We start from the raw sequence: 18,844 nt of genomic DNA on the forward strand, positions 1-18,844 counted from the left end.
TTAGTTGCCCACTAATACCTATATTAAAGAATACATAAAATAGCATGTCATGGGACCTTTAAGGATTGCGCGTGTTGCAAGGGGATTCTCCGCCAGAACAGTAGGGGGAGCAACGAACGAATCTGTGGGCGTGGAAGTGGAAATCGCTGGCTTGTTTATATTTATGCACTTCCAGTATTTTCGACGAGAGTAGCAGTAGCTAAGTTTAGGTTAGCGGTCTTTTTCCACACTCTGAACGATGTTAAGGTTGCTGTAAAACCGGAAATGTGAGACTCCTGAAAGGATGTGGTTAGCTGGCCAATCACAGTCTTTGCGAGCTGCGTAGGGCCGTATTGTTTTAGTCGCATAGTCAGGAATTTTGGGCGACGCACTTAAGCACGTAAGGGGGGATATTTTACCGCGCAAGGGGGGGTTATGTATCTTACGTGCTTACGCGTTACGTCTAAAACAGAGCATATATCGGCCTTCACAAACCACATACACCTGGCTGGTGACGGTACACATGCACCCTTGAATACATCCCTTCTGGTTATCAAGTCAAAGTCGAGCAGCTTTTAGTTCTATAATAATCATCATCATAATCACAATCATAACATCATATTAATTTAATCAGTTTGTACGTTTTTGCAGCCATCGGAGCTCTTCAGGTGAATGAGACAAACCAGATGTTGAATAAAAATAATATACATAATATACCTGTGATTCTAAATATTTCACCACACAGAACCCAACCATTGAGATGTTTATTCTCCAGGTGCGATTCCCTTCAGCGAGAGGACGCCTGTGGTCACGAGTGTGCCAGACTAACGAGTGAGGTACGCAGGTGAGGTCGCGTCCCATTATGCACCTGCCCTGGGACCGCCAATGGAAAGTCAGCTTTTGAAGCGAGCAGAAAAACACTGCCGAACTACATTCACGCTCTGTGTGCTTTGCTCCATGGATACAATAGGATTATAGTTGTTGTTTGCGTTGCAAATCCACTGTGTTTGCTTTGGGGTTAATGCCTTTTGTACATTGTCCTCATGACAAGTAAAAAATAAGGGAATAAGGAAACGAAACCAAACTGAAGGTCCAGCAGGGCCAGCAAACAGAACCGTACCTCGAAGCAGAACTCCTGTCCCAGGATGCTGCTGTGCAGGGGCTTGATGTACACGTGGTCCTCCATGGCCAGGTCCAGGGCCTCCACGGCACTCCCAGGGCTCAGAAGAGACTCATGGGACGAGGTCTCCTTCAGCTTGGGCAGTGCCCGCGACCTGCAACACCAGACCACACCACCGCGGGTTAGAGCCAGGCTTACACGACAACGTAGCCCCAGGCCAGAGGCAGGCGCAGGTCGACACCACGGGAGGAAGGCGAGAGGGGAGGAAGCCGAGAGGAGTCGAGAGTAGCAGTGAGGAGTGACGAGGTGAGAGGCTAAGAAAAAAAGTGTTGACTGGTCACCCAACAAAACTCAACAACTCCACTTTAGTGGTCAGAAGCAAGAGAGGGCAGCAATACCTACGAAAAACAAGTGCAGAGCCAGGAGTACGATGCTCCCCAGAGCATCACAGCGTATCCCACGGCAACCCCCTCCTTCTGCTGGTGCCGCTGGGAGACCCCGTCTCCCACCTCCCACGGGGCTCAGTCAGGACCCCTCTCAGAGACTCCAGCCTGACACGCTGTCTCAACCTCCTGCTCTCCTCTGCTGCCTCCACCACCGCTCCTCCAGTAAACAAGCCCATCGGCCGGCCAATCACGAGGGCCCGCGGGAGGGGTTTCCATGGGGATCGACCCAGCTGGGAAACAGATGCTAGGCGGTGGGATGTGACGTGCAGGTGAAGCACACCTGGGGATCTTCACCTGACTACCGAGGCTGGACTAAGACTGAGCACACCTGGGAACGACAACTCTGTACTGGTCCTGCGGTGTTGTTATGATGGGAACTATGGAAGTGTTGGGATGAGCCAGCGATAACCACTGCCTTATCTGCTTGTGATGTCACATAAACTAGGCACTGAGGTCAAACTCACTAGACTGATTCAAACTAGCATAGACAACTGAACAAACCCGAACCAACTTCATCAACCCAATGCAACTAAACTGACATCAACTAATGGCGCGTTTCCACCGGCGGGTGCGTGTCGGCCCGGTATGCAAAGGTGCGGCACCGTTCGCTTTTCCCCCGCCAAAAGTGGCCGGGGTCCGAGCCGAGCCGTGAAGAGCCGTACTCATCTCACAGTACTCCTCTGTTGGGGTACCGAGACGTCTGAAGGGGTGCCAACAATTTCAAGCTACACACGCCGTTCGTTGATTGGACGACAGGATCGGGGGATAATAACAAACAAACACAGTACCCGCAAGGTATTTCTGGGAAAACGGCGAAAGCTTTGTTTACTGATGAAAATGTTGCACAAAAGTTTGACGTCCTTCTTGGACATCCTACATTGTTGCTCTTTGTCGCATTCTTCTCTTTCCCTGGATTTATAGCGGGCTAAACTGTGTCGGGCTGTTAAGAGGTCACGACGCTTACGTAACTGCCGTGGCTATGGCCAACCGGCTTAAACCCCGCCCTACCATAAGGGTACTGTCGGCGGTGGAAACGCGAGCCGTGACTGGGCTGGGCCAAACCGTACCTTCGCTACTGGGTCAAGGCGTGCTGGGCCAAAGCGCACCCGCCATTGGAAACGCGGCATTAAGCAAGACAACTGATTGAAACTAACTTAGTCAACAACCAAACCACCTTAAATCAAATGGAACCAATAACTAACCTATTTTTGTCATGGGCTATTTGTGTGTCTGGAAGTGTGTAAATGTGTGTGTGAAGTTGTGTCTGGGATTTGCATAGGAATGTGTGTGTGATCATTTAATATAATATAATATGTGTGCGCATGCGTGCGTGCGTTCTGGAGTCTCACTACGCACTTTGCATACCTTGCAATACCTGGCAATGGTGGGCTGGTCTGATGTTATTATACTGGGGGTCTAGCACACACACAAACACACACACACCAAACTAAAGCTTATTTTTTTAATTTGCTGGAGGAACAAGAAACCTCTTAAATTCCATGGAATTCCTCTGTGGCAGATGTGTCTGTGTGTGTGATCAGTCGGTAGCATCATATCTGGATTATATAATACGGGATTAGTGTGTCAGAGCAACACACACACACACACACACACACACACACACACACACACACACACACACACACACACACACACACACACACACACACACACACACACACACACACACACACACACACACACACACACACACAGGCTTCTGCTGTATTCCCTGCATACCTCCTTTGATGTATGAACTTCCTGCTCCACCTGATGCTGCTGTGGCGAGGGGAGGCGGGATTTAAGATGACCCCGCCCCTCTGTGTCCTGCGACCTTGTCTCTGCTAGCAGTGATAGGTACGGAGAGAGCCCTGTATACGGGGACCTCCTGTGTCCCTAGTCCAGATTACTACAGACACAAACCCTCAAAACTAACTGGACTCAGGAGAACACACGCGTTTAGAAGCACAATATATACCTCCATCCATCTACCCATTTATCTATCCAAATGTCTATCTATCCTCTCATCTCTCTGTATGTGTCTATGCGTCTCTCTCTGTGTGTCTGTCTCTCTGTCCCTCTGTGTGGCTCTCTCGCTCTCTCTCATATTAAGGTAGCCATCTATCAATCTATCTAACTTTAGCTATCTATTTATCTTTAGCTATCTATCCCTCTGTCATCAATCCATCCAGGTCATCAACTACTGTTGTCTTGTGTTGATGTGTGGTTGTCATGGCGCTGCATCTACCGATCCGACCCCGTGATCTGGGGGGAGGAGGGGGGGCTGCTAGGTCCGGTCTGGTACGTCCGGCTGCATTAAGACAGAAACCTGATCTGTTCTGCTGGGAAGAGAAGGACGCACTTCTTATGCTACTGAGTCACACACACACACACAGGCATACACAAACAGACTACCCACACCCACACACAGAACTATATCCATGTCACCAGAACCTCTAACTCAATACAACATGCTGCAGCTCACTTAGCAGAACCAGCGGTACCAACTCTCACAGACTCGGCAGTACTGACCCCCGCCCCCTAACCCAACAACACCACGAGAACCAGGAGCCGATCTCAGCAGGAGTCGGCCCGGTGCAGACCAAACATAAACTCTGGCATCCCCTCCAGCACCAAGCTACTGGTGCTACACAGAAACACATCTCACTGATGTCACTGTCGTACTCCCAACTATCATACTCCCAACCACCAACTTCCGACAGACACAGAGGGTCCTACCTGAGGGCCAGTTGGGCGTTGCGAGCCCTTCTCAGCAGAGAGGAAGTAGCCTCCATCACACACTGCTGCTACACACACACTGCTGCAGCACGCAATCACTCAGAGAGAGAGACTCCCACCTCGGAGAGACACACACTCAGAGAGATGGAGACTCAAACCCACACTGACGCGCAGAGGGAGAGAGAGAGAGAGAGAGAGCAAGAGAGAGGTAGAGAGAGAGAGAGAGAGAGAAAGAGAGGGAGAACTTAGATAGCAGCTACCAGAGAGCATTATCCATCCATCAGACATGCTCTCTTTCTACCTTTCTGTCTCTGTATGTCACACACACACACACACACACACACACACACACACACACACACACACACACACACACACACACACACACACACACACACACACACACACACACACACACACACACACACCTCTATAGTAAACAGGACTGTGTACCAGCGATGATCTAGCTCTGCTGTTTCTACAATTATCTGCCGTCACATCATAAAACTTCCTTTCCCAGAATGCCCCACCCACCAACCTGCCCTGAGATGACCGCAGTCATGCCTGTAGAAGATGAACACTGGCAGGGGGGCCACAGAGGCAAAGAAGCCTGGGTTGTAGTTTCAGGACAGAAGCACTCAGGGTTGTGATTGTCGCTAAACTAATATGTAAACATAATGTTGATTAAAAAACCGTTGTCACCAAGTTAGTCCTGGGGATTCTTCGATTTGACATTGAATCATTAAGCTGTGGTTATATCCACAGCAACTTGGTGTTCGGATCCAGACCATTTCGGTTAGGTTCGAGAGTCTAAATAGTAACTTCTGCACAAGACCGAGTCCGGCTTGTTTGTGGCTTATTGAGCCAAGTGTTCCTGCAGTTGAGAGGTAATAACATCCTGGCTTCCGATCAGCGATGGCGAACCAGGAGCTACTTCCTTCGTCATCAGCTTACCAACTGGAAGTGGTGCAGGAAATCAAACCTCACCTTCCTCTACAGTGACGCACCAGTCACCAAACAAGAAGCTTTCTAATTACCACAAGATCCTCTCTCCATTTCTTGCTCGTTATCTCTCCTGCTTTTCTCCTCCTCCCTTCTCCCTGGCTTTCTTTACAATTATCTCTCTCTCACCGAGTCTTTCTTTAGCTCCCTCGCCCTTACTCTTCACCTTAATTTACATCCAATAGTGCCTTTTCTGCCAAATATGGATCTGATGGGAAAAGTGTGATTACAGCAGGGACACAAACGAGCTTCGTTAACGAAGAGGCGGCACAGCATCCTGAAACCATTTCACTTCATGTTTAGGGGCGGGCCCTGAGAAAAGGAGCCAAGTGACTTGATTGGATAAGAGCTGGAGCACTTCCTGCAGCCAGCTGGGTTATGATTGGTCAGAATGTTACCTTGTTATTTTCCAGCTCATCCTTGTTGATACAATCTCATAGACCGAAATGTGTTTCAGGAAAAGGTTGGGATGATACGATTGCAGGTCAAATGGAATATCCGAAATGTTGTCTCTCCAATTTCGGCATGGAACATAATGGAGACAGGTGTCGGGTGTGTGTTGGATGTGTGTCTGGCGTGTACCAGCTGTGTGTTGGGGTACCTGTCCGGCTCAGCGGGTCTCAGCGACGGGAGTCTGAAGCTGGTGTTGCGGTCCAGTTTGGTCTGGCTCCGGGTCCTCTTGATCGAGCCCTTCAGACGTTTACTGAAGAAACCCTGGAGGAGGAGGAAGGAGGTGGGGGGGGGGGGGTAGCCGAGAAGAGCGGGGAGGAAGAGGGAAGAGGTGGATGAAGAGGGGTGAGGAGGAAGAGGGGGATGAAGAGGGGTGAGGAGGAAGAGGGGGATGAAGAGGGGTGAGGAGGAAGAGGGGAAATGGAGAGGGGTGAGGAGGAAGAGGGGGATGAAGAGGGGTGAGGAGGAAGAGGGGGATGAAGAGGGGTGAGAAGGAAGAGGGGTGAGGAGGAAGATGGGGATGAAGAGGGGTGAGGAGGAAGAGGGGGATGAAGAGGGGTATGGAGGAGGAAGAGGACCGGCATCAGCTCTTTGTCCCCATCTCTTATTCGGACTCGTAGATTGTACGCTCCTAGAATGTTTCACTGTGACTTGCGAACCACTTTGTCAAATGTCTTTGAGGAGGATGAAAAGTGATCTATAAATAACATGAATTATTAGCACAAACCCTACTGTGTAACTATTAATACTACCCTAGATAGTACTCCATGTATAACGTTACACCTTGTAGTACAAACATACAGGCAAGCAGACAGACCCAAAGGTAGAGAGAAAAACAGTCTGTCTGTCTCTGCCTGACAGACAGACAGACCGTTTCCTAACAACTAGGCCATTGTTATAAAGTAGAGCACGATACATCTGGGGATGGGTGTGTGCGTGTGTGTGTAACTTTATTGTTTTACCTAGGTTGACCAGAATAATTACCGTTATGACTCACACTGGAGCTACTGTTGTCCCTGTGGTGCGTGTGTGGCAGTCTGTACGGAAGAGCTATTATTGTGGTATTATGGTAATAGTATGGTAAAATGGTAGTACTGTAGTATTATGGTAGTACTGCGGTACACTGGTAGTACCGTAGCATTATGGTAGTACGATGTGAGTACTGTAGTATTATGGAAGTACTATGTTAGTACTAGTAGTATGGGGGTACTGTGATACTATTGGATTACTATGTTAGCATTATTCACCACGTTCGTTAGTACTGTGGTATTATGCTAGCACTATGATAGTTATACAGCACTCAGTTAGCACTGAGATACTTTATTAGTCTGCCAGAGGTGTTGTCCCTGTTCGTGCGTACGTGTGTTAGTGCATCTGTGTGTGTGAGCGTCAGTATGTACTGACTGTGCCATTATGTTAATGTGGAGTGTATTCTACCAGTACGAACTGCAGTGAGATTGGTTTTGCGTGGTCTTGTGTGAGTGATGAGGCTGGTTTGTAGATAGGAAGTGGTAGATAACCCTAAAATGGTCATCTATCTTGTGGTTGCATGATGGGAGTGCAGTGTGTGTGTGGCTGTGGGTGTGTGTGTGTGTGTGTCTGGCTGGCTGTGTGTATCTGCCTTTCATGGCTGTGTGTGTATGTGTGTTTGTCTGGCTGCGTGTGTGTCTGGGGGTGTGTGTGTTTGTATCTGGCTATGTGTGCATGTGTCTGGCTGTGTGTGTGTCTGGCTATATGTATATGTGTCTGGCTGTGTGCGTTTGTGTGTCTGGCTATGCGCGTGTCTTGCTGTGTGTGTGTGTGTGTGTGTATCTGGCTGTGTGTGTGTGTGTCTGAGTGTGTGTTCATGCTCCTATGATTGAATTTCAACTGTAACTGCAGCACCAGACACACTGAATCAAGCGTCTCCAGAAGCTTCTAGAGGCACAGACCCAACCGGGCCGACCCGCTGGCATAACCCGATAAAACGCTAAACACGCGGTCGCAGAGACGTCGATTCAATGCCAGCGGGCAGTCAATTGAAACATGTTCTGCTCCCTCTCCCTGCGTCTCTGTAAATGTGGGTGTCTCTCCATCCCTATTGCGGGCCGTTTAGCATAAAGCCCCAGCAGAGTCAGGTTCTGAATGTTGATTCCTACGTATCGGAGTTATACCGTAGCCAAACAAGACTGAATAAAAGTCCAACGCAGAGCGAAGTGAGAGACCATCACCCTCATTGATGACTATGTTTCATTGATGTCATGGTGGTACTGGTTTGGTGTGGGTCCTGCTATGGTCATTGTACCGGTGATAATGGTTAACTCACTGGAATGGTAGTTTTGTTGGTGCTGGTATGTTTCTTGTATTGGTAATGTTATTGTACCACCATTGTAGTGGTGGAACTGGTAAAAGAGCTGGTGTTGGTACTGGTACAGATATTGTAGTGCTGATGTCGTTTAGGTAAACAAACTGGTATGGTAGTTGTACTGGTGTTTGAACTGGTAGATACTCACTGGTACTTTGAAGGGGGATGAATTGGGGTTGTCAACGGCAACACTCTTCTCTGAACCCCCCACGCCGGAGATGCTCCTCCGTCTCGGAGAACGCTCCGAAGAAACTTCTTGGGAGAGAGGAAGAGAGAGGGAGCGGGAGAGAGAGAACACTTGTCATTTATAATAAGGTCTGCAAGGATAAGCCTTTTAACATTGGTGAGGTGAAGAAGAGGCAGACAGACAGACAGATCGACAGGCTGACATACAGACAGACAGACAGAGACAGGTGGACTGACAGGCAGATGACGTTGCTGATCAGTAGGAGCGTGGGCCCGTGGTGGAGATATCTTCTGTTGGGTCGCAGTGGATATGGTGTGCTTAGGATATGGTTAGCCCTCAGTTAGCCTAACTGCTATTACTAGTACAGGTCTTGTTGTGATTTTTCATTCCTTTAAAAAATTATATTATCGAAAAATATATTGTGATAATTAAATAATATTGTGCTGGTGATTTTAGCACAAATGTAGCAGGTCATTAGCACAAGGCTGTCTGGTGTTTAGCTGGTGCTTTTAGCAGGTGTTTAGCTTAAGTGCAGCTGGTGTTTAGATGATGCTGTGAGTCAAGTTGGAGCTGTTAGCTGGTGTGTAGCTGTTAGCCTGTGATATTAGTGGATGATGTTTAATAGTAGTTAGCTGCTGCTCTGCAGGGTCTGTTAGCTATTGTGCAATGCAATTTAGGCAGCACAATTAGCAGATGCTCAGCTAGCGGTTAGGGAATGTGAATCTTCAGTTTAAGTAGCACCATTAGCAGATGTTTGGCCGCTAGCTGTTGTGTAGCTGCTGGCGCTAGTAGCTGCCGTTTAGCCGATGTAGAACGTAAAGCAACACTCCGCATGGATCCTCCCTGCTGCTATTTCTGCCTTTCCTGTCAGGAGACCACGGCTAAGTGTGTCAAGGTCATCTGTGTAGCCCAGACGCCCGGCCCAAACCCATCCCCCACCCCAGTCGTGGGGCCCCTGAGCAAGACTATCTATCGGCTGGCAACTGGATCAATATGACCTCTGCAGTCCCCTTGACAGGTCAGGGACAGGGAGTGGGGGGCGGGTAAAGCCCAACAGACAGATGAGACCCCCAAACCGCCGCACCATCATTAGCCAACCCAGTCCTCCACAGCCCGGTTCGGGGGGGGGGGGGGGGGAGGCATTACAAACAACAGTGGGCTTTGTGCGAGTGGTGTGATAGAATCCAGGAAACCAGGCTGTACACAGGCACCCAGATGGAAGGCAAGTAGTATTGATTTGGTGAACGTTTTTCCATTTTTTAATTCCAGTCTAAGTGCTGGCTGGGCCTCTCTAGCTGGACCTCTTCCTGCCCAGTGTTGTGGTTCGTGGGCCGGCTCTGGTTCTACTGGTTGTGGTTCTACTGGCTCTGGTTCTGGTCCAGGATAAGTGTTCGTGTCTGGGCTCGGCTCCAGGTCCGTATCGATCAAAGGCTCTAAATTTAGCCGGCCGGTTCTTCCTTGGAGCCGAGGGAAGAGCCGGGATGTCTGGGCTGGGAGGGTTGACCCGAACATTCCTCCTCCTCCTCCTCCTCCTCCTCCTCCGGTGGTGGTGCCGGTACCGCCTGGACCCAACGTTTCCACTCCCCCAGGGGCGTGGTATCGCTGGGACCCAACGTTTCAACTCCCCATGGGGGCGTGGTATCGCTTGGACCCAACGTTTCAACTCCCCATGGGGGCGTGGTATCGCTTGGACCCAACGTTTCAACTCCCCATGGGGGCGTGGTATCGCTGAGACGCTTCTACCATCTCAAGCCGGGCTCTTACACCTTTTCATCCCGGGACCCCAAAGGATTTCCCCAAAGATTTTGTGGGTGAGAGGGCCCCAGCTACCGCACTCTCTGAACCCTTGGGAGCACACCGGGTGGCCACCTCGTTAAGGTTCTGGGGGTTGTCTAGCCTCGACCCACCCCCGACTTGTGTGCTCGAGGATTGATGTTTCTCTGGGAAACCTTCTAGTGTACGACGAGCGGTCGGGGAGCACTCTCCTACCGGAGACGCAGCGGGGCAGAAGCATGCAAGAGATTTACGGCAGAGTTCACGGCAGGACGATGGAGGAGCAGCCTCACGGAGAGATGGAGCCTCAGGTGGAGTTTGGGCTAAACACTGCATGCATCAGGATGCAGCAGACAGGACACAGAAGCTACGACCTCATGCACACAGTGCCACGTTTATCACCCCCAGAGAGAGAGCGAGAGAGAGAGAGCAGAGAGAAACAGAGAGCAGACACAGAGACAGAAAGAAGACAGAAAGAGAGAGAGACAGAGAGAGGGCAGAGCAGAGAGCAGACAGAGAGATAAGGAGAGAGAGGGAGACAGAGAGAGAGGGGGCAGAGAGTAGACAGAGAGATACGGAAAGAGAAAGAGACAGAGAGAGAGGGAAGAGAGTAGACAGAGAGAGACAGAGAGAGAGAGAGAGGCAGAGGGCAGAGAGTAGACAGAGAGGGACTGAGAGAGAGAGAGAGAGAGAGAGAGAGAGAGAGAGAGAGAGAGAGAGAGAGAGAGAGAGAGAGAGAGAGAGAGAGAGAGAGAGAGAGAGAGAGAGAGAGAGAGAGAGAGAGAGAGAGAGAGAGAGAGAGAGAGAGAGAGAGAGAGAGAGAGGGCCGAGAGCAGAGAGAGAGACTAACAGCAGAGAAACAACAGAGTGAGGGGGAGGGACCCTTATGGTCTGTCCCATACTGCCATGCCTGCATCCAGGACATGCTCACAGACTGCTCAGGCATGACTGGTCGACCACAGTTACAGTCAGGACACTGACAAATGACACGCGAGAGTGAGGGAGATATTTGTAGAAAATAGATCAAGAGAAGGAGTAATGGGAGAAGATAGAGATGTTGAGGAAGACAGAGGAGAGAGAGAGAGCGATACTACGAGTTGGAGATGGCAATGAGATAGAGCTACAGATGGAGGGTGAGAGAGAGAAGAGGGTGACTGAGTCATAGGGTGAGAGTGTGCTAGAGAGAGAGACAACAATTCAAAATGATGAGGGGGAGACATAAGAGATAAGATGATAAGAGAGACTAGCAGATGAGACAGAAAAAGACAGATATATAGACCAAGACAGAGAGAAGAGAAGAGAGACAGACAGAGAGAGACAGACAAACAGAGACAGACAGAGAGCGAGAGCCACAGAGAGAGACAGGCAGAGAAAGAGAGAGGGTACCTCGGTCACAGCTGTTCCCCATCATCTGAGGAGAGACGGACAGAGAGTGGTGCGTGATTGGCTAGTCCTAGTGTCCCGCACCAGTCAGGCGAGGGGACAGTCCTGCGTGTGAGGGGTCTCTGAGACCCCGACCGGCTTGTGTACCAGAGAATCCTGCTGCTGTGGTCCCCATATCCCGCCTCCACCTCCACCTCCTCCGGTATCACTCGCTCGCTGCTCTCTCTCCAACTCCCTCTCCCTCCTGCTCTCCATTCAGCAGTAATTCTAACCCTGCTGCTACCTCGCTCCTCGCTCTCCCTCGCTCCCCCGCTATCTCGCTTCCGCTGTCTCTCTCCCGCTATCTCTCTTCCTCTCTCTCTCGCTCTTTATCTCCCTCACTCTGCTGTTGGCTGAGGGGACTTTACCGCATTTATTCAATCAATTACTGGAACAGTACTCTGTCCTGCTCCTCCTCTCTGCTCCTTCTCTCTCCTCCTCCTCCTCTCTCTGGGTCCCTGACTGCAGAACTGTGCGTGCACTCGTTCTGTGGCTCTCCCACGACCCGCCTCCTCCCTCTAGCTCTCTTTCTCCCTGTGTAGCTCTCCCCTTTTTCAGCGTCTCTCCTCCTGTGTGGCAATCTTTCTCTCTCACTTACTCCTGCTCCCTCCCCCTCTCTCTCTTCTCCCCTGCTGTCCCCTCTCTCTCTCTCCCCCTACCTTCCCCCCTCTTTCTCTCTCTCTGCAGCTGAGTTGCGGTGGACCTCAGTCGACCGACGCGCAGGACTAGCCAATGCTTACTGATGATAACTCCCTGTCCGGTTCTGATGCGGGACGCCCGGGGTATCCAGACCCAGCTACACTCCCTCTGCTGAAGATGATGTGTGTGTGTGTGTGTGTGTGTGTGTGTGTGTGTGTGTGTGTGTGTGTGTGTGTGTGTGTGTGTGTGTGTGTGTGTGTGTGTGTGTGTGTGTGTGTGTGTGTGGTGTGTGTGTGTGTGTGTGTGTGTGTGTATACAGTGCAGCATCAGGTAGCTAGTTTATCAGCTACTAGTTTGGCAGTGTAGTCCGGTCGTCCTCAGAATATTGCTGACGGATCACAATCTCTCCATCACTTAAGCCCCGCCTCACTAACCCCCAATGTCAAGCACCGTCAGCCCATCTGATTTGCTGGGGACCAGGGCAGTTCATTGGGAGAACCAATCAGAACACGGTGTGAGCGTGAGCCAACACTAAAGCCAAGTTTATTGGTGCCGTACTTGGGAACAAGTGATTGTACAGTACAATTAAATAGAAACTATTGGACGCAGCCAGTTGGGTGTTTATGTAAGGACCTGAGAGAGAACAGGCTTCTCCCTCGTTAAGATGTATTCATTAATTAGGCAGGTGGAACCACAGGAACAGATGCAGCTGGCCTCAGCAAATCAGAACCACCAGCCTCCACTACTAAGCCCCCCCATTAACAGGACTCACAACGTGCTGGGTGGGTAAGTATGTACCATGTATTATAGTAAGTATGAACTATAATAATAGTCATTTTTTATTTAATATAATAGCATTCTGTTAGTCATTTAGTAGATGCTTTTATGTGACTCACAGGAGAGAGGTACGGATACTGGTCATTAATGAGATGGTATGAGTAATGGCATCTTTCTCCAGGAGGCCTGCAGGACACATCAGAGATCGCCCCCTGTTCCTTTCAGCTGGAAGTTAACCTACTACAACACCCTCCGAGTCCTGACACCTGCATTTGTGTAACAAACCCTAAAACTAGACAGTTATTCCTTCATTAGTGGCCTGCTGGGCGCCAAGACACAGATGGTGAAAATGATGAGCGAGGATGAGCTGAGAGGAGACCCCAACACCTCTAACACCTCGCCCCGCTGTGGTGGCATCAGAGTGAATCAGCTGGATCCACCCCTCATCAAGGGATCGCTAACACCCGTCTCACCACTGTGGTACTATCAGACTAAATGTTAAAGGATAAAACCAGCTGAGCAGAGCCGTGTCCAACTGACACAGTATTATCACCAATCTTCTAAAGGAGATGTCATAAAAGACATTAAATATTAATGTCTTAATGTTTCTTTTTGTGTTTTGTGTCCGTCAATGTTTTGCTGTTCTTGTTATCGCAGTGAACTAGAACTGAAGTTCCCTCACAGCAAGGTTAATCAATTATTCATTCTCCATTTTCTTTATTTCTAACAACTCTGTTTTCCCACCTTGTGCAGGATACAGACAGAGCGGAGGATTCTGGGTAATTTTGTATTTTTTAACCAAGGAATCTGGGATTTAATAACACCGACAAGGCCACCCTCGTCACTACATTGTCCTCAGAAAACACCTTCAGCACCACACACACACACACACACACACACACACACACACACACACACACACACACACACACACACACACACACACACACACACACACACACACACACACACACACACACACACCCAAACTGTAAGTCCCTGGTCATCACTGTAACCATATACGTGCCCAACCCTCATGCAACTGTGGTTGAACTCACTCCTTTGTTCGGGTGTGCTGTTTATTTGTTAGTCAGGCATCCCATAATACTGTCTGGTTTGTATAAGAGCGCTGGTATCCGAGCGTGGGATTACCATGGGTGGATGCGTCTCTGTAGGAGTATGAATGGACGAGATGTCACAAGGCAGGAATGCATGGAATTTAAAACTGGCCAATGGCAGAGCTCCACTGTAGGCACCTGTCATGCAGTGCTACAACCATCTGAAAAATGGAAGTCCAACGTGTAAACAATCCATATATCTATGGACGATCACAAGCCGGTTTAGAGGTTTGATTCCCTGGGAGGCTGCTGGAGCAAGGCATCGTCTGGGGTACCCGTTGTTCCAGCAAAGTGCAGTTACCTTTTCTAACTAGTGCAATCCAGGGACACAAGACACGGTCAAAGATAATCGACAAGTCATTCAACTGAAGTTTAAATACTCAGTTAATAATAATATTGTTTATTATTGTGTCAAAAGTAGGCCTACTTGTGAAGCTGTCCATCTCATGTTTAGTCAACTCACTGTAGACTAGGCGGGACCAGACATTTATATTTTGACGGACCCACCTGCCCACCAACGATGCCTTGCGTTGTACTTCAATGAAACGATCATTGTCACAGCGCATTTATCAGCTGCTAAACGACGTATTGTGCTCGATTAAACATGCAGGCCCACGGTGGGCATTCGACCCAGTGTGTAGGTCACCCAGTCCTGGTAGTTGACAACAAGGACTTTATTGTTTGTACTGGAGCGACAGATGCAGGCCAGTCTAACTGCCGCGGTCCGAGCCCATTATTACGGCGCAGCCGACCGGAAGACATTCATCATCAATAGCAAACACTTACAGGCTAGTATTGACTGATATGAGATTCAAGACAATGCGAGATTATAGCCGCATACACACGGTCGGACCGTTTTGAAATTCTGGACGCGTTTAATGAAGAGTAGGCTCCAACCGGATCGGTGTGCACAAGTGCAACGCGGTAGCCTGCCAGCCCCCTCAACATGGTGCTTGCGGATCAAATCACGGATACACGCTGGATATATACCCCCCCCCCCCCCCCCCCCCGTCTGATCCTATTATCGTAGTGTGCAACACGTCGCAAAATACACTTTTAAAAGCCGCAAATATCAGCGCGGTGACGCAACGAGCGCGCTAACCGCAGCAGGTTGTTCCTGGAAAACCAGAAAAGTTTCCGGTTGTTTTTTGCAACCTGCAGCCCCCAGAGATCCACCGCAGGCACACTGTGGATGTCGGTTCTCACGTATGTACCCACTTCAACAATAAAAGGGAGTTACTTACCCCAGAAATCCATTTTCTAAAAAGAAAAAAACACCTCGTTCACATGCCTGTTTTAACCCCAACCACAACTACTCTCTCTGCGTCCGCCAGAGACCTTAGCCGTAAAACCCCTGTCAAGTCAAGACACACAGGAATGCAGAAGAGCCAGCGCCAAGACGTCCTAATCTAGCCCTCAGTCTCTCCCTCCCCGCGTCTGTGCGCGCGCGCGTGTGTGTGTGTGTGTGTGTGTGTGTCTTTCTCCTGAGCTGACAACAATGGACGCCTTTTCATCCCAAGACACCGCGGAGGAGGACAGATAAGACCTCTATTTCAGCTCGTTGGTGTGACTAGAACAACAATAACCCAGATCTCCAAAGGACCCGTCTGAGCTCCCAACCACTAATTTAAGTCTTTATTTAAACATTTTAAAAAAAGTAAGCCTTCAACTCAGAAGAACCAAACTAAAGACACCAACGATGAATCTCGGTTATGGAATATTTCACAGGTAATGACCGGTCTCGCTGTAGCATCGTAATTACACGCCGTTCAGTGCAATTATATTCTATCACAACAATGGACTGAAATGACACGTCTCTCGCCTCTGTAGGCTAAGAACGAGTCAGTTGGTCGTTTCTCGGTGGACATTCCAGAAAGAGTTTGCTTTAGAAAGACCTGCTGCCCGATTAACATAGAAATAAGACGGGGGGTGCGGGTGGGAGTGACGGGGTCAAGGCTGAATGAATGGGCTGCCTGGTTACAGTTGTCTCTCACACACACACACACACACACACACACACACACACACACACACACACACACACACACACACACACACACACACACACACACACACACACACACACACACACACACACACACACACACACCCCGTTTGGGGTTAAGATGTTTGAAGGTAGTCTCTTTAACTGAACTTTTCCTTCTTACTTTACTCCCCCTACCCCGGGCCTCCAGGGAAAATCCATCTCTCCCCCCTCTGGTGCCGGGGGGGGTCATCCCAGGGCCCCCTCACCCTCGTGGGCACACATACTAGCTTTGTCCTGGGTTGACCTGCTGCAATGCTCCTACTCGCCACAGACTAGCTAACCAATGGCCTGGGACCCAGCCCCCCGCAAACCACCACTAAGTACAGCCTCTGTCTCCCAGTGATTCAGCACTCAGTCCCAGTGTCTCTGGCTCCAAGCAGATGCCCCTCTATACTGTCCCAGGCTAGGTACACAGGTGCTTTTAATGTGCGTTATATGAGTGAGAGAGAGAGAGAGAGAGAGAGAGAGAGAGAGAGAGAGAGAGAGAGAGAGAGAGAGAGAGAGAGAGAGAGAGAGAGAGAGAGAGAGAGAGAGAGAGAGAGAGAGAGAGAGAGAGAGAGAGAGAGACTTTAGAGGGGGATCTCCGTTCTAGTTTCAGGAGATTAGCTGCGAGAGAAAGAGGGATGAACTTATTTTACATTTGTCAAATAACCGGTGAGAAAAACTCTTACTGCTCCTTGTCTGTGCTGTTGTTCTTCTTGGCATGTTCTTATTCGTCTCGCTCTGGGGACAGCGGTTAACTGGTGTACAGCTCATAGGAAGTAAAGACCGGGGACTGTGAACCGGTCCCCTGACCCATGACTATTGCTGCACCATTTAGTGAAAAAGTCCTATTGCGATTATTGTGGACAATATTGCGATTTGCGATAGCGATATAATAAACAAATGGTGTCATGAGTCTGCTTGCTTGGTTATCAAGGAAAATGCACACAGATTACTGATCATTTTAAAATGTTTATGTATCAACTCAAACATACAAACTTAAACTAGCATAAAAAATACAAAAACTAAAAAATGTGTACAGTACCGTTTTCAAAATAACAATATTTTACAAAATTAAATCAATTAATTCAAAAGAAAGGCATTTCTAAAGTGCAAACTTGTTAGGTTTTCTCAATAGTACAACTAGATAAAATAAATAGAATAAATACGTTTTTTTTCATTAAATCACAGCCTTTTGCGGTTATACAATCGCAGAGGCTGATATCACGATTGCGATTCGATTAATCGTGCAGCACTACCCATGACCATGGACCCCATATAAATGGAGGGCCCCATATAAATGGAGGGCCCCAGATAGATGGAGGGCCCCAGATAGATGGAGGGCCCCAGATAGATGGAGGGCCCAGATAGAGAGGAGGGCCCAGATAGAGAAGAGGGCCCCAGATAGAGAAGAGGGCCCCAGATAGAGAAGAGGGCCCCAGATAGAGAAGAGGGCCCCAGATAGAGAGGAGGGTCCCAGATAGAGAGGAGGGCCCCAGATAGAGAAGAGGGCCCCAGATAGAGAAGAGGGCCCCAGATAGAGAAGAGGGCCCCAGATAGAGAGGAGGGTCCCAGATAGAGAGGAGGGCCCCAGATAGAGAGGAGGGCCCCAGATAGAGAAGAGAGCCCCAGATAGAGAAGAGGGCCCCAGATAGAGAAGAGGGCCCCAGATAGAGAGGAGGGTCCCAGATAGAGAGGAGGGCCCCAGATAGAGAAGAGGGCCCCAGATAGAGAAGAGGGCCCCAGATAGAGAAGAGGGCCCCAGATAGAGTGGAGGGCCCCCAATAGAGTGAAGGGGCCCAGATAGAGAGCTAGGGCCCCATCAAGGGCCCTAGCAGAGGGAAACAGAGGTGTGCTGACTGAGTTTGTACAGTGACCTCATCCATGATGCTTCCTCAGCAGTAATCCAGTAATCCAGCCGATTTAGTAAAACTGCGAGCATGGCGGGTTTCAGGGTGTGGTTGGAATGTTTGCGCTCAGGACTGCTTCCTAAACTCTTCGTATCAAACATATGCGTGTGGAAGGTACACTAATAAAGAGGGATCGCTAAATGGAGCTGGGACTTATGTCTGTGATTTAAAAACCCGAGTCAACGTGACCGGTCAGTGGAAATGCTCCATCACTGGGCGTGTTGCTTGGTAAAACTACTTGTTCAACTTACAGTATCCAGTTTCTTTCAGCACAGAACAGCAAGCAAGACACACACAGCCAGCAGAAGAGAGGGTCAACAAAGGGACATTTTACAGTAACATTTGACCATTTAGAACATTCATCCAAAATTCTGTGAATTCAGATGCAAGCCATTATGAAGAGTTAGAAGGTTAGAAGGTTTCAGGGCATCTAGCTCAAGCTAGACTGCGGATATTGGGAATCGAATCAAGTACCTTTTGGCTACAAGTCGAACACCATAGCCACTACTATCCAATTGAAATCTCAAACTAAGTAATGTTAATTTCCAATTTGTCATTTAAAATGATCATTTCTTATAAACGATTTATAGAGTAGAGCTTGCTGATACGGCAGCTGAACAGGTCTCTCATTAAAGATAAACATGGAGTTATTATCATTCAGCAGCTGTAGGACTGTCGGGGCTGGTGGCAGCAGTCTTACCTGGCATTGGGGCGCCCTCTGGCGGCTGATCGGGGAACTGCCCATCAGACGGAACACTGACTGTCCTCCGCAGACTCCTGCTCCTGGTGGAGTCGGTAGGGCTCTGCAGCCCATCGGATTGGCCCTGGAGGACATCAATATTTCAAGTATTAAATAATCAACAATATAAGATCTATTAAATATACATCGTATAGTTATTTTCATGTATT

General features: G+C 49.2%; 1 protein-coding gene across 11 annotated transcripts in view; it reads right to left on the reverse strand.

Moving 5' to 3' along the window:
• The window catches only part of rasal2 (RAS protein activator like 2), a 52,653-nt gene that overhangs the window by 15,283 nt on the left and 18,526 nt on the right, over positions 1-18,844 (reverse strand). For 5 of the 11 annotated variants that reach the window (XM_060059224.1, XM_060059218.1, XM_060059215.1 and 2 more), the window contains exons 3-6: positions 18,636-18,759; positions 8,229-8,335; positions 5,888-6,000; positions 1,100-1,253 (exon numbers count right to left, since the gene is read on the reverse strand). In XM_060059224.1, coding sequence (XP_059915207.1) covers positions 1,100-1,253; positions 5,888-6,000; positions 8,229-8,335; positions 18,636-18,642 — 381 coding nt within the window. In that variant the 5' untranslated portion in view covers positions 18,643-18,759. Of the gene's footprint in view, positions 1-1,099; positions 1,254-5,887; positions 6,001-8,228; positions 8,336-11,426; positions 11,984-15,240; positions 16,394-18,635; positions 18,760-18,844 lie in introns of those variants that run through there. The other 6 variants (XM_060059219.1, XM_060059214.1, XM_060059223.1 and 3 more) reach the window with 5 other exon arrangements.

The sequence above is a fragment of the Gadus macrocephalus genome, chromosome 8, assembly GCF_031168955.1.
Source record: "Gadus macrocephalus chromosome 8, ASM3116895v1".
NCBI lineage: Eukaryota > Metazoa > Chordata > Actinopteri > Gadiformes > Gadidae > Gadus > Gadus macrocephalus.